At 42.0% G+C, this 14,408-nt stretch overlaps 1 protein-coding gene across 3 annotated transcripts in view; it reads left to right on the forward strand.

The window, feature by feature from the left end:
* EPS8L3 (EPS8 signaling adaptor L3) overlaps nt 1-14,408 on the forward strand; it is a 300,349-nt gene that overhangs the window by 106,145 nt on the left and 179,796 nt on the right. For 2 of the 3 annotated variants that reach the window (XM_069756327.1, XM_069756329.1), the window contains exon 2: nt 13,283-13,327. In XM_069756327.1, coding sequence (XP_069612428.1) covers nt 13,299-13,327 — 29 coding nt within the window. In that variant the 5' untranslated portion in view covers nt 13,283-13,298. Of the gene's footprint in view, nt 1-12,749; nt 12,911-13,282; nt 13,328-14,408 lie in introns of those variants that run through there. The other variant, XM_069756328.1, reaches the window with a different exon arrangement.

Genomic DNA, 14,408 nt, shown 5'->3' on the forward strand with positions numbered 1-14,408 from the left:
CTCTGCTGGACTGTCTGTGGCGACAGACATAGAAGCTCTCTCGAAGCTGTTTTTGCAAAAGTATTTATATAAATGTAACTTTCTTATGCTTTTAAATAAGTCCACTTTGAAGTCGCATAAATCGAAGGATTCTGGAAGGCAGAAGTTCAAGCCTCTTGACAGTACTTTCTCCTGATGTATTGTCAGTGATTTTTTAGTTAGATTTATAATTTGTAGGGCTTCTTCGTTGTCCTTTGTGGTGCTTTGTTCATTCATCGTCTCCACGAAACTTGTTTGCGTTTTTTTACCGCGCTTTTTTCTCCCTCCCCGTCTGATTTTTTTCTTTCTAAAGGGATGATAGGATTCAGGGTGGGCTTTGAGGTAGATGGTAACTCTTCATTAAAGTCCTCAGCTGTACTGGAATCAGAGTCAGTGATCCAGCCATCTTTCACTATTTTCGATTTTTTTGTGGTGAATTTTCTGGAGCGATTTTTATTGAACAGTTTTTTAGTACCATTTCTATTCCATGAGAAAATCTGCCCCATTTCGAAGTCCCTCTTATCCCGGAGGAATTTTTCTTTTTTCTTTTCTTTGGTTTCCATTTGAATCACAGTTAGCTTTTTATCCAATTTTTTTTTCAAAGTTTTTAAAATTTTCCTTACTAATACGGGAGGATAATTCCTGTTTCGATTTTTTCAATTGTTCGCATATCAAATCATAGTCCTTTTCATTTTGTTTCACCACCAGCAACAGTAATTTTTGTAAGCACTCTAGATGAATTTCTTCCCAAGCTTTTAAGAATGTGGGGTCATCTTTAAATTGTGAGATGTCTTTATAGACTCTGAGTCCTCGTGGGAGTACATGCAGTATATGATTTTAAAGATTTTATTGTCCAATATAAACGAATTTCTCTTTCTGCCAAAGAGTATATCTTGGATTCCAGTGTTTTAGTGCTGATTAATTCTAGTTCATCCTTGTAGTTACACTCTGTAAAAAACTCGACCGCTCCCTCTCTGTAAATGTTCATTTTGTAATATACTTGTAAATGTTCATTCTGTAATAAGAGATCTCATTGTTTTTAACTCGCACAATTGTAATTAATAGAATCAGGTGAGTCAAAAAAAAAAAAAAAAAAAAAAAAACCTTAAAAAGGAAACGACATCACCTGTTTTTAGCATGGACCTGTAGAAGCGCCGTAGCGCGAAACAGCTGTCGTCCGGTCTCTCCTCACTCCCGCTCCCTCACAGATCACTGCGTATGCCGGTTCATACTATGCATAGTATGTTTTGCTGAATAAAGAGCACACTTGGAAGAAGCGCAAGGGTGAGTGCTGCATCATTTTTCTTCTCATTATATGGTCTTGTACAAAACTCTGACGATTGCATAGCACCACCCGCAGCTCACAGCAAGGGAGACCTCATCTGTCCTTCTGAAACAGATCGTTTAAGCGAATCTCCAATTGCGCTATAGTGAAGCTCTGTGCCGATCATCTTTCTGTTTCTTGGTATAACGAAGATATACTATATACAGGAGGAGATGACATACAGGTATATACTATATATAGAAGGAGATGACATTCAGGTATATACTATATATAGGGGAGATGACACACAGCAGGTATACAATATATACAGGGGAGATGACATACAGGTATATACTATATACAGGAGATGACATACAGATGTATACTATATATAAGGGAGATGACAAACATGTATATACTGAGGTGATGAGGTGAAAATGAGAGGTGTGAGGTGAAAATGAAAAGGTGTGAGTGCAAAATGAGAGGAGTGAGGAAAAATAATGGAGTGATCAGAAAATGACAGATGTGAGGTTGGAATGAGAGGAGTGAGGGAGAAAATGAGAGGTGTGAGGGGGAAAATGAAAGATGTGATTGGGAAAATGAGAGGCGTGATGGGAAAATAAGAGAAGTGAGGTGCTATAACTAACCACAGATATTTACTACTAGCTATTGAACCCGTTCTACGCCCGGGTGGCGAGCATTTATATTGGTATATTGTCTCCATTATGGTATGTGCTGCTCCATCCTGCGTCCCCATCCTGTCATGCGCTGCTCCATCCTGCGTCCCCATCCTGTCATGTGCTGCTCCATCCTGCGTCCCCATCCTGTCATGCGCTGCTCCGTCCTGCGTCCCCATCCTGTCATGTGCTGCTCCATCCTGCGTTCCCTTTCCTGTCATGCGCTGCTCCCATCCTGCGTCCCATCCTGTCATGCGCTGCTCCCATCCTGCGTCCCCATCCTGTCATGCGCTGCTCCAATCCTGCGTCCCCATCCTGTCATGTGCTGCTCCATCCTGCGTCCCCATCCTGTCATGCGCTGCTCCATCATGCGTCCCCATCCTGTCATGCGCTGCTCCATCCTGCGTCCCCATCCTTATGTGCTGCTGCATCCTGCGTCCCCATCCTTATGTGCTGCTGCATCCTGCGTCCCCATCCTTATGTGCTGCTGCATCCTGCGTCCCCATCCTTATGTGCTGCTCCATCCTGCGTCCCCATCCTTATGTGCTGCTCCATCCTGCGTCCCCATCCTTATGTGCTGCTCCATCCTGCGTCCCCATCCTTATGTGCTGCTCCATCCTGCGTCCCCATCCTTATGTGCTGCTGCATCCTGCGTCCCCATCCTTATGTGCTGCTGCATCCTGCGTCCCCATCCTTATGTGCTGCTGCATCCTGCGTCCCCATCCTTATGTTCATGCTGCATCCTGCGTCCCCATCCTTATGTGCTGCTGCATCCTGCGTCCCCATCCTTATGTGCTGCTGCATCCTGCGTCCCCATCCTTATGTGCTGCTGCATCCTGCGTCCCCATCCTTATGTGCTGCTGCATCCTGCGTCCCCATCCTTATGTGCTGCTGCATCCTGCGTCCCCATCCTTATGTGCTGCTCCATCCTGCGTCCCCATCCTTATGTCCTGCTCCATCCTGCGTCCCCATCCTTATGTCCTGCTCCATCCTGCGTCCCCATACTGTTATGTGCTGCTCCATCCTGCGTCCCCATCCTTATGTCCTGCTCCATCCTGCGTCCCCATCCTTATGTCCTGCTCCATCCTGCGTCCCCATACTGTTATGTGCTGCTCCATCCTGCGTCCCCATACTGTTATGTGCTGCTCCATCCTGCGTCCCCATCCTTATGTGCTGCTCCATCCTGCGTCCCCATACTGCCTCTGACCCGCTCGGCGCCGAGTGCTGGGGGGCCTGAGCAGGCGGGGACACCGGCGCGCTGTGGGGGTCAGGTGCCGGTATCGCCGCCAGCTCAGGCCCCCCCAGCACTTACTATACTCACCTGTCCGGCGTTCCATCGCTGAGCGCCGCCATCTTCCCAGTCTCCTGGCTGTGACTGTTCAGTCAGAGGGCGGCGCCGGTGCGCATTAAGCGCGTCATCGCGCCCTCTGAACTGAAGGCCACAGACCGAAGATGGCGCCACTCAGCGATGGAACGGGGACAGGTGAATATAGGCCGATACTCACCCTCCTGGCGGTCCCTGCTTCTGCGGTGGAGATCGCGGTGTGCGTTCAGTGTGAACGCACACCGCGATCTCCCGGGAGCGTCACTCTGTGAGGCCCAGACTGCGCCGGCGCTTGCGCCTGCGCAGTCTATAGAGGCTTCGGACAGAGTGACGCTCCCAGCGTTATATTATAGATGCCCAGGCAACGCCGGGCTCTTCAGCTAATATATATATATATCTATATCTATACTATGTTTATATTTCTATTCTATATATTCTATTCTAACCTATTCTATTCTATACTGTATGCGGCATCTTCCGGCTTTTAATCTATCTATCATCTATCTATCTATCATATATATATATATATATATATATACATATGTTTTGTAGATTAGTTGGTTTTAAAACGATGTCTACAGTTGTATTTTACAATGTGATGAGCTTTTACATTCAGAGAACTGCTGTTTGTAAAACCTCATGTTAAAATCACATTGCAAACGGATTGTATATGCATGTGATACGGATGTTCCGTGGAAAAATCGCACGGAAATCGCATTACACTCGCATGACACTCACATAGCACTCATCCATTTTTTCAGTCTGGATATCGGACCGTTTTTTTTCTCACAAATGGGTATGAGCGCTGTATCTGTATACAGTCACAAGCATATAGCTATGCACTATCACCAGCTCCCTCACATGAGAGTATTGCCTTGCTTTAGGCTCAATGGAGCTATGTGCTGGTTCTAAATAGCACTTTAACTGTGGGTGTGTATACTTCTAGTAAACTTCCTACCAATAACTTGCATATAGTTATGGAATATGCATCTTTTCGCCTTTTGACCTTTTTATGAGTACTGCGGTTCGTACAATTTTTATGTACCTCTAATTTTCTCTGCTTTGGCGTGCTATCCTGTTTGTATATTAATTGAATATACAGTTAGGGCCAGAAATATTTGGACAGTGACACAATTTTCGCGAGTTGGGCTCTGCATGCCACCACATTGGATTTGAAATGAAACCTCTACAACAGAATTCAAGTGCAGATTGTAACGTTTAATTTGAAGGGTTGAACAAAAATATCTGATAGAAAATGTAGGAATTGTACACATTTCTTTACAAACACTCCACATTTTAGGAGGTCAAAAGTAATTGGACAAATAAACATAACCCAAACAAAATATTTTTATTTTCAATATTTTGTTGCAAATCCTTTGGAGGCAATCACTGCCTTAAGTCTGGAACCCATGGACATCACCAAACGCTGGGTTTCCTCCTTCTTAATGCTTTGCCAGGCCTTTACAGCCGCAGCCTTCAGGTCTTGCTTGTTTGTGGGTCTTTCCGTCTTAAGTCTGGATTTGAGCAAGTGAAATGCATGCTCAATTGGGTTTAGATGTGGAGATTGACTTGGCCATTGCAGAATGTTCCACTTTTTGGCACTCATGAACTCCTGGGTAGCTTTGGCTGTATGCTTGGGGTCATTGTCCATCTGTACTATGAAGCGCCGTCCAATCAACTTTGCAGCATTTGGCTGAATCTGGGCTGAAAGTATATCCCGGTACACTTCAGAATTCATCCGGCTACTCTTGTCTGCTCTTATGTCATCAATAAACACAAGTGACCCAGTGCCATTGAAAGCCATGCATGCCCATGCCATCACGTTGCCTCCACCATGTTTTACAGAGGATGTGGTGTGCCTTGGATCATGTGCCGTTCCCTTTCTTCTCCAAACTTTTTTCTTCCCATCATTCTGATACAGGTTGATCTTTGTCTCATCTGTCCATAGAATACTTTTCCAGAACTGAGCTGGCTTCTTGAGGTGTTTTTCTGCAAATTTAACTCTGGCCTGTCTATTTTTGGTATTGATGAATGGTTTGCATCTAGATGTGAACCCTTTGTATTTACTGTCATGGAGTTTTCTCTTTACTGTTGACTTAGAGACAGATACACCTACTTCACTGAGAGTGTTCTGGACTTCAGTTGATGTTGTGAACGGGTTCTTCTTCACCAAATTAAGTATGCGGCGATCATCCACCACTGTTGTCATCCGTGGACGCCCAGGCCTTTTCGAGTTCCCAAGCTCACCAGTCAATTCCTTTTTTCTCAGAATGTACCCAACTGTTGATTTTGCTACTCCAAGCATGTCTGCTATCTCTCTGATGGATTTTTTCTTTTTTTTCAGCCTCAGGATGTTCTGCTTCACCTCAATTGAGAGTTCCTTTGACCGCATGTTGTCTGCTCGCAGCAACAGCTTCCAAATGCAAAACCACACACCTGGAATCCACCCCTGACCTTTTAACTACTTCATTGATTACAGGTTAACGAGGGAGACGCCTTCAGAGTTAATTGCAGCCCTTAGAGTCCATTGTCCAATTACTTTTGGTCCCTTGAAAAAGAGGACGCTATGCATTACAGAGCTATGATTCCTAAACCCTTTCTCCGATTTGGATGTGGAAACTATCATATTGCAGCTGGGAGTGTGCACTTTCAGCCCATATTACATATATAATTTTATTTCTGAACATGTTTTTGTAAACAGCTACAATAACAAAACTTGTGTCACTGTCCAAATATTTCTGGCCCTAACTGTATTCTGTTTAATAAAATGTACTTGTTTGGTATAAAATACTCTTATTCTCCTTTGTAAGAGATCAGCTACAGAATGGTATGACCAGACTGTTAGATACCCTCAGGGTTTACAATTGTTCAACAGCTTTGAGAGCTACCCATTAATTAGAAATATAAAATATAACCTTTAATAGAAAGATTAAAAATGTACAAACAAATAACATCTATATAAATAAAGTGCTCGTGCCAAACAGTGCTCAAGAAAAAAAATGGTTGGTCTCACCAAATACAGACGGACGGAGTCCCTCAAATTCTTGAAGGACTCCACAGGAGGGGTCCACACAGCAGGATAAAGAGGGGGAAGGGTTGGGGTATGTTCCCTAAACCCCTGTCATGCCCCAGTATAACTCCTGTCCTGACAAGGACAGGCCCCAAGTGAGCCCTGCTATGGACACCCACCACACACAAATAGAGATAAGTATGCCTTCCTACGCGTTTCTTCCCCAGTCGTGGGGATTCATCATGGGAGTTTTTTGAAAGCCATAAGGCAAGATACTATTATATCTTCAAATAAGTGTCCGTAATTATTGGATAACGGCAGTGGCCGAACATCCCTTAGAGAAAAGTTCAATGTGACCGTGTGCCACAGCCTGATATGAGTCCTGTGTTCAGCACATGGAATTCCCTTAAATCCGTTCCAGGGGATAACCTCCACCCCTGGCGTGTGATGTCACAAGTAACGGTGTTGGTGCAATCTACTAATCACATTTACAGGACTATAGCCCCATCCAATCACCAGCGGGTAACCGCCATGATGACGGTAAACTCACCAGTTCCCCGCCTTGTGCCCACGATACAATCCATGCTGCGCTTGAATGGTGGAATGCAAGATGAACGTAAGTGACCGCGCCATCTTGAATGCGTCACTTCCGGTTTCCTAGAGACGCTCTTCAGTGGTGGAACGCAAGCCGAACGGAAGTGGCCGTGCCATCTTGGACGCGTCACTTCCGGTTTCCTATGCATGTAGAAAAGCCGCGGAGTCACCATCATATGTTTCTCAACGCAAGCAATAAATAGCCAGGTATTTCACCGGGAAGCAACAACCACGGGAAGGGCAGCATCCAAAAAGGAAAACCACCTATGCCAAAACATGGTATCCATCCATAGACAGCTGTTTCGGGGTATTTGCCCCTCATCAGTGTGGAGTAGGAAACTGGCTATTAGGAGCAGTGCCTAGTAAAAGGACTATAAACATAAGGATGAATGACCTCGGGGAGATCAAAACATTCAACACCGCGGAGACACCATCACGTGTTTCTCAACGCAGTGATCCAGAACACTGCTCCCATCCCTTATGGGAAATATGCAAATGAATGTAGAAAAGCCACGGAGACACCATCACGTGTTTCTCAACGCAAGCAATAAATAGCCAGGTCTTTCACCGGGAAGGAACAACCACGGGAAGGGCAGCATGCAGAAAGGAAAACCACCTATGCCAAAACATGGTATCCATCCACAGAAAGCTGTTTCGGGGTATTTGCCCCTCCTCAGTCTGGAGTAAAAAACTGGCTATTAGGAGCAGTGCCTAGTAAAAGGACTATAAACATAAGGATGAATGACCTCAGGGAGATCAACACCGCGGAGACACCATCACGTGTTTCTCAACGCAGTGATCCAGAACACTGCCCCCATCCCTTATGGGAAATATGCAAATGCCTTATGGCTTTCAAAAAATTCCCTTGATGAATCCCCACGACTGGGGAAGAAACGCGTAGGGAGGCATACGTATCTCTATTTGTGTGTGGTGGGTGTCCATTTTTAATCTTTCTATTAAATGTTATATTTTTTTATTTCTAATTAATGGGTAGCTCTCAAAGCTATTCTCCTTTGTACTCTAATTAGTAGGGGTCATTGTTATTATTGTCTATTGAGTTATGACATTAATTAATCCCACTGTTTTAGGGATATCTTGATGTATAACTTTTACTGTGTAGTTAACAAATATGGTGACAAAAAAAATAAGGATCCATAAGCTTACACATTTCGAGTTAGCAACCCTGACTCAGCTCTTCTTGTTTTAAAATTCACAATAAAAGTTATGTTTTTACATATTCTCATTGGTGCTAGAGCCTAGTCCTCATGGGAATTTGCAAAATCTCATGTTAGGGCCACCTTATCTATAATCAACATCTTCATATAAATGATGCATGTCATCAAACACATATGTCCTCTGCTTTTTCTATAGTCAAATAGATATGAGCATACACTTATATTCAGAAGTGATAAAACCAGACAAAAAAATCTAAACTCAATTATTATATGTTGCGTTTCCGTTTCAGTTCCCACTTGGATCAAAGCAAACAGTCTTATCTAGCAAATAAGGGGTGTGGAAGAGAAACATCTATTTTTAGAAGGAACAGCTGCAATAAATGCTATGGGTAAACTTGCCAATAGCTCTCTTGCTCATGTTAAGTCTAATGGCAAACCCCAAGAACTGTACACAAACTCAAAAACACCTTTCCAATAGGGTTTTTAATCCCGTAATGACTTTCCATTTTGGGTCTTTAGGCCAAAGCAACTTTTTTGTTTTTTATTGTCACATTCTAAAAGCCATAGAATTTTTATTTGTTCTTCGGTGCAGCTGAACGAGGGTTTGATTCTCTCAGCATAAGTTACAATTGTCATTAGCTTCATTTTGGCGTAAATATAACTTATTCCCTAACTCTTATTAACTCAACAGATAAAAATAGAAAGCAAAACAGTAGTTCTGTTATTTTATATTCTAAATTTTCTGCTATTAACGAGTGGCACAAATAAGCTTTATTCTGTGGATCAGCATGATTTTGCAATAACAAAATTTATGTAGAATTATTTATGTATTACTTTTGTTGATAAATAAACATAAAAATATATATATATTTTTTTTGGTTTGCCATATTCTGAGAGCCATATGCTTTACAATTTTCCAGCAAAGGAGCTGTATGAGGGCTTATTTTTTGAATGACGTGATGTATAAAATTATATTTTCAGTGGTGCAATTTTCTGGTGCATTTTACCTTTCGTTTACTTTTTATTGCACTTTAATTACAAAATTCTGGATTGTTTGTTTTTAACAACTGTTTACTAATTCATTTAATTGATATACTAGATTTATTCTGCAAATTATGTTGGGGTGTTATCTGAGTATCTTGGAAGTGCTCGGATAATATGTTCAAGCCCCTGTGGCTGCATGTTATGTGATTGTTTGCCTCAAGACATGCGGGGATTGCCTAACAAACAGGTACGGAGCACTATGTGGGCTCATTATACTGTATGGAGCGATATGTGGGGCAATTATACTGTATGGGGCAATATGTGAGGTCATTATACTGTATGGAGCACTATGTGTGGCCCATATACTGAATGGAGCAATATTTGGGGCCAAAATACTGTACGGAGCACTATGGAGGGCTAATTATACTGTATGGAGCACTATGTGAAGCCATTATACTGTATGGGACAATATATGGGGCCAGTTATACTGTGTATAGTAATATATGGGGCCTTTTTACTGCATGGAGCAATATATGGGCCCCATTATACTGTATTTAGCCCTATTTGGGGGAATTATACTGTATGGATTAAATATTGGCCCATTAGAATGTATGGAGCACTATGTGGGCCATTCCATCATATGGAGCAATATATGTTGCCTTTTATACTGTATGGAGCAATATATGGGGTCCATTATACAGAATGGAGAAATATATGTGGACAATTATACTGCATGCAGCACTATGTGGACCATTATACTGAATGGAGTAATAAATGGGGATCATAATACTATATGGAGTAATATATGGGGACCATTATACTGTATGGAGTAATATATGGTGCCCATTATACTGTATGGAGCGCTATGTGAGGCCATGACTCATTATACTATAAGGAGCACTATGTTATGCCCATTATACTGTATGGAGGACTATGTGATGCCCATAATACTGCATTGAGGACTATGTGGTGCTCATAAAATTGTATTGATGACTATGTGGTGTCCATGATACTGTATAGAGAACTATGTGGTGCCCATAATACTGTATAGATGACTATGTGGTGCCTATAATATTGTATGGAGGAATATGTTGTGCCCATAGTACTGTATGAAGGACGATGTGCTGCCCATAACACTGTTTGAAAAGGTGATTGCCACCTAAACCTAAGAACTGGTTGGGCAACACCTGCAGCCAAGCATTTGTGATAACTGGCTACGAGTCTTTAACAATGCTGTGGAGGAATTTTGTTCCACTTATCTTTGCAGAATTGTTGTAATTCCGGACATGAACCCCCTTTTTAACCCCTTGCTGCCATCAGATGGAATAGTATGTCTGATGGCAGTATCCTCCGCTTTGATGTGGGCTCCGGCAGTGAGCCCGCATCAAAGTCGGGACATGTCAGCTGTTTTGAACAGCTGACATGTGCCCGCAAAAGGCACGGGTGGAATCGCGATCCACCCGCTCCTATTAACTAGTTAAATGCCGCTGTCAAACTCTGACAGCGGCATTTAACAAGCGATTCCAGCCATTTGGCCGGAAATGCGCTCACCAGTGACCCCCATCACATGATCGGGGGTCATTGGTGCATCAGCATGATGACAACCAGAGGTCTCTTTGAGACCTCTATGGTTGTTGATGCCGGATTGCTATGAGCGCCACCCTGGGGTTGGCGCTCATAGCAAGTCTGTAATTCTGCCACATAGAGGCGATCTGAGCATTGCCTCTATGTAGCAGAGCCGATCAAGTTGTGGCAGCGTCTAGCCTCCCATGCTATTGAAGCATGCCAAAAGTTAAAAAAAAATGTTTTTAAAAATATGAAAAAATAAAAAAATATAAAAGTTTGAATCACCCCCCCTTTTGCCCCATTCAAAATAAAACAATAGAAAAAATCAAACCTACACATATTTGGTATCGCCGTGTTCAGAATCGCCCGATCTATCAACAAAAAAAACAAGTATTAACCTGATCGCCAAACGGCATAGCGATTAAAAAAGTCAAAATGCCAGAACTATGGTTTTTTGGTCACCGCGACATTGCATTAAAATGCAATAACGGGCAATCAAAAGAACGCATCTGCACCAAAATGGTATCATTAAAAATGTCAGCTCGGCATGCAATAAATAAGCCCTCACCCAGCACCAGATCACAAAAAATAAAGACGCTAGGGTTTCAGGAAATTGTGCAACTTTTTTTTTTTTTAAGCAAAGCATGGAATTTTTTTTCACCACTTAGATAAAAAAGAACCTAGACATGTTTGGTGTCCGTGAACTTGTAATGACCTGGAGAATCATAGTGCTAGGTCAGTTTTAGCATTTAGTAAACCTAGCAAAAAAGCCAGGCAAAAAACAAGTGTGGGATTCCCCTTTTTTTGCAATTTCACCTCACTTGGAATTTTTTTCCCGTTTTCTAGTACATGACATAGTAAAACCAATGGTGTTGTTCAAAAGTACAACTTGTCCCACAAAAAATAAGCCCTCACATGGCTAAATTGATGGAAAAGTTAAAAAGTTATGGCTCTGGGAAGAAGGTGAGTGAAAAATGAAAACGCAAAACCGAAAAAAGCTCTGGGGGTTAAGGGATTATGGTCATGCCACTTCATCTCGAATTAAGTTCAGGACATTAACTAGGCCACTCCAAAGTCTTAATTTTGCTTTTCTAAAGCCGTTCAGAGGTGGCTTGCTGGTATGTTTTGGATCATTGTCCTGCTGCATAACCCAAGTGCATTTCAGCTTCAGGTCACAGAGGGCCAGAAAGTCTCCTTCAGTATTTTTTGATAAATGGCAGAATTCAAGGTTCCATTTACCACAGCAAGCATTCCAGGTTCTGAAGCAGGAAAATCTCTCATGGTGCTAGTAGGGATCTCACCATAGTCACAGGAGTTCAGCCAGGCAGTGAATGCAGCCTCAGTGACCAGAGGTTACCCTGATGATGTTCCCACTGGTCACTGAGGCTGCACTCGCAGCAGTTCAGTCACAAGTGGTTCTCAGCCTGGACGGTTGCGTCTTGGCACCGTCCAGGTTGAAAACTATTAATCCCCAAGACATGGATTATGACGTGGGACAGAATGACAGACAGGTATGGTATATTGTTGTCTTTTTTATTTTAGTTTTATTACAGGAGAACGAGGGCTTCAGTGGAATAGGCTTTAGGTGAGTATAACTGTGTTTGTTATTTTTAAATAAAAAAATAAGTGTGCGTGACCGTGACGTCATCGAAGGTCCTTCACTCTCTGCATTCTCAGGAACGGAGGTGGACGCTTGCAGCGGTGACAGCCAGGGTTCTTCGGAGGGGTGAGTATATCCATATTTTTTTTTTTTATTCTTTATTTTTTACATTAATATGGATCCCATGGCCTGAAGGAGAGTTTCCTCTCCTCTAGACCCTGGGAACCACACGCACCGCACACACCGAAGATGACTAGGAACTTCCAATTCCGATTTCCGATATCACAAAAATATCGGAACTCGGTATCGGAATTCCGATACAGCAAATATCGGCCGATACCCGATACTTGCAGTATTGGAATGCTCAACACTAGTGATATATCTTTCCTCTACTTTCATCCTTGGTCAACCACTGTGTCTACAGTCCTTAACGCTTCCCATTAATCAGTGTCCTCAATGCTGCTGAGAAACACAGACAGATACTTATCCATGATGCAAAAAAATTAGGAGGTGTCTGAATCTGAATTTATTTCACAGCAAGAAAACGACTCCAATTATACAGACAATGTTATTGAGAAATATCTTCAGTATAAAGAAAAACAAGAAGCCATGGAAGTAATGATATGGCTCCCACAAAATCCTGATTTCATCATCAATGAGTCATCATTCAGATTTGCACAAGCCTACATCCACAGATGGTTAGTCCTCCAAGATGTTTGGAACCGCTTTCCTGCTGAGTTCTTTCAAAAACTGTGTGCAAGTGTAACTAGAGGAATCAATGCTTTAATGCTGTTTTGAAGGCAAACGATGGTCACAACAAATATTGATTTGATTTAGATTTTACTTTTGTTCTTTCACTTTGCATTTTGTTAATTGATAGAAGAAAACTATTAACACTTCTATTTTTTTAAAAACATCTTTGCTGCATTTTCCATATCTGTCTAAAAATTTTTGCACACTGCTGTATATGCTTTTTTACATTATTTATTTACTTATGTCTTTGCTTATGCCTACTGCCAATTTACATAAAAATATGCAGTCAATTGAATATGCATTTTCATCCTTTTTAGGGTATAAGCACCAAATATGGATCAGGGTTTCCTGAATGCAATAGAGTAAGTACTAGCGCTACTTTGTGTACAAACATTCAATAATTACAGACAATTCTGACAATACATTATTTTTATTATTTAGCAACTGCATGATAAAGATAAGAAAGGAATACATGTATGAAGCACTATTTTCTTTGAAAACTATGAACAACATGACAGATCTCATTACCAGGCTATGTTCATATGATCCTATTTTCGATCAAAGTGCTGTCTATGGAAAAAAAGAAAAAGGACCACTCAGAACAATATTAATCATTTTTTCAGCTCCGATGACAGTTTTTGAAAAACCATCTATTTTTTTTTTCTTGGTGAAAATATGATGATTATCTTTATACATTTGTTTGAACTTCGCCTACAGCAGTTGGATCTATGGGGCACTAATTATATTTGTCAAGTTGGGGATAAAGTAGAGCAATGTAACTACTGTTATGAACAGATACAATGTAGCAGACGAAGGGTCTGATTCATCAAGACTGGCGTTATTCACGCTGGCTTTAATGAGGGGGCATGCCGGAGTCAGTCATTCCTCATTCATGGAGACGTATATGCCCACTCATGAATCTGGAGTGTCTGTCGAGTGGCATGCAGCTGAGAATTAGATGAGTTGTCATGCCCATGTCCATTTTGCAAAAACTGGGAGAAACGTGTGGAAAAGCCAAATGAAATAAATGGCGCTATAATAATAAATAATAATAATAATAGCAGATGATGACAAAAGGAGTGTGCAATTGGCTGGTCAGGGAAAATCTAATATCGAGTAGTAAAGATCAAAATTCAAGAGTAGGAGCACAAAGCAAACACACACCACTTCAGTAAAGCTACAATTGGCAGAAATCTAAGGCAGGCAAAGAGCCAACTAAATAGCCTTGAGATTACTTCAAACAGGAAACAAATGGAGAAAGCTGTGGAATGCCCTGGCATTGATTGGACGGCTAAACTGCCACTTAAGACACTAACAGTTCAGCACACCCCATCTCCCAATTGGACGTCTGAGCTGTCATTCACCATCCTGATAGCTCAGAATGCACCTACCCTAGATTGGACTGCAGTACAGTCATTCACTGATTTCAGACATTGTGATTGT

This window comes from Ranitomeya imitator, chromosome 3 (genome assembly GCF_032444005.1).
Source record: "Ranitomeya imitator isolate aRanImi1 chromosome 3, aRanImi1.pri, whole genome shotgun sequence".
In the NCBI taxonomy this organism is placed as follows: domain Eukaryota; kingdom Metazoa; phylum Chordata; class Amphibia; order Anura; family Dendrobatidae; genus Ranitomeya; species Ranitomeya imitator.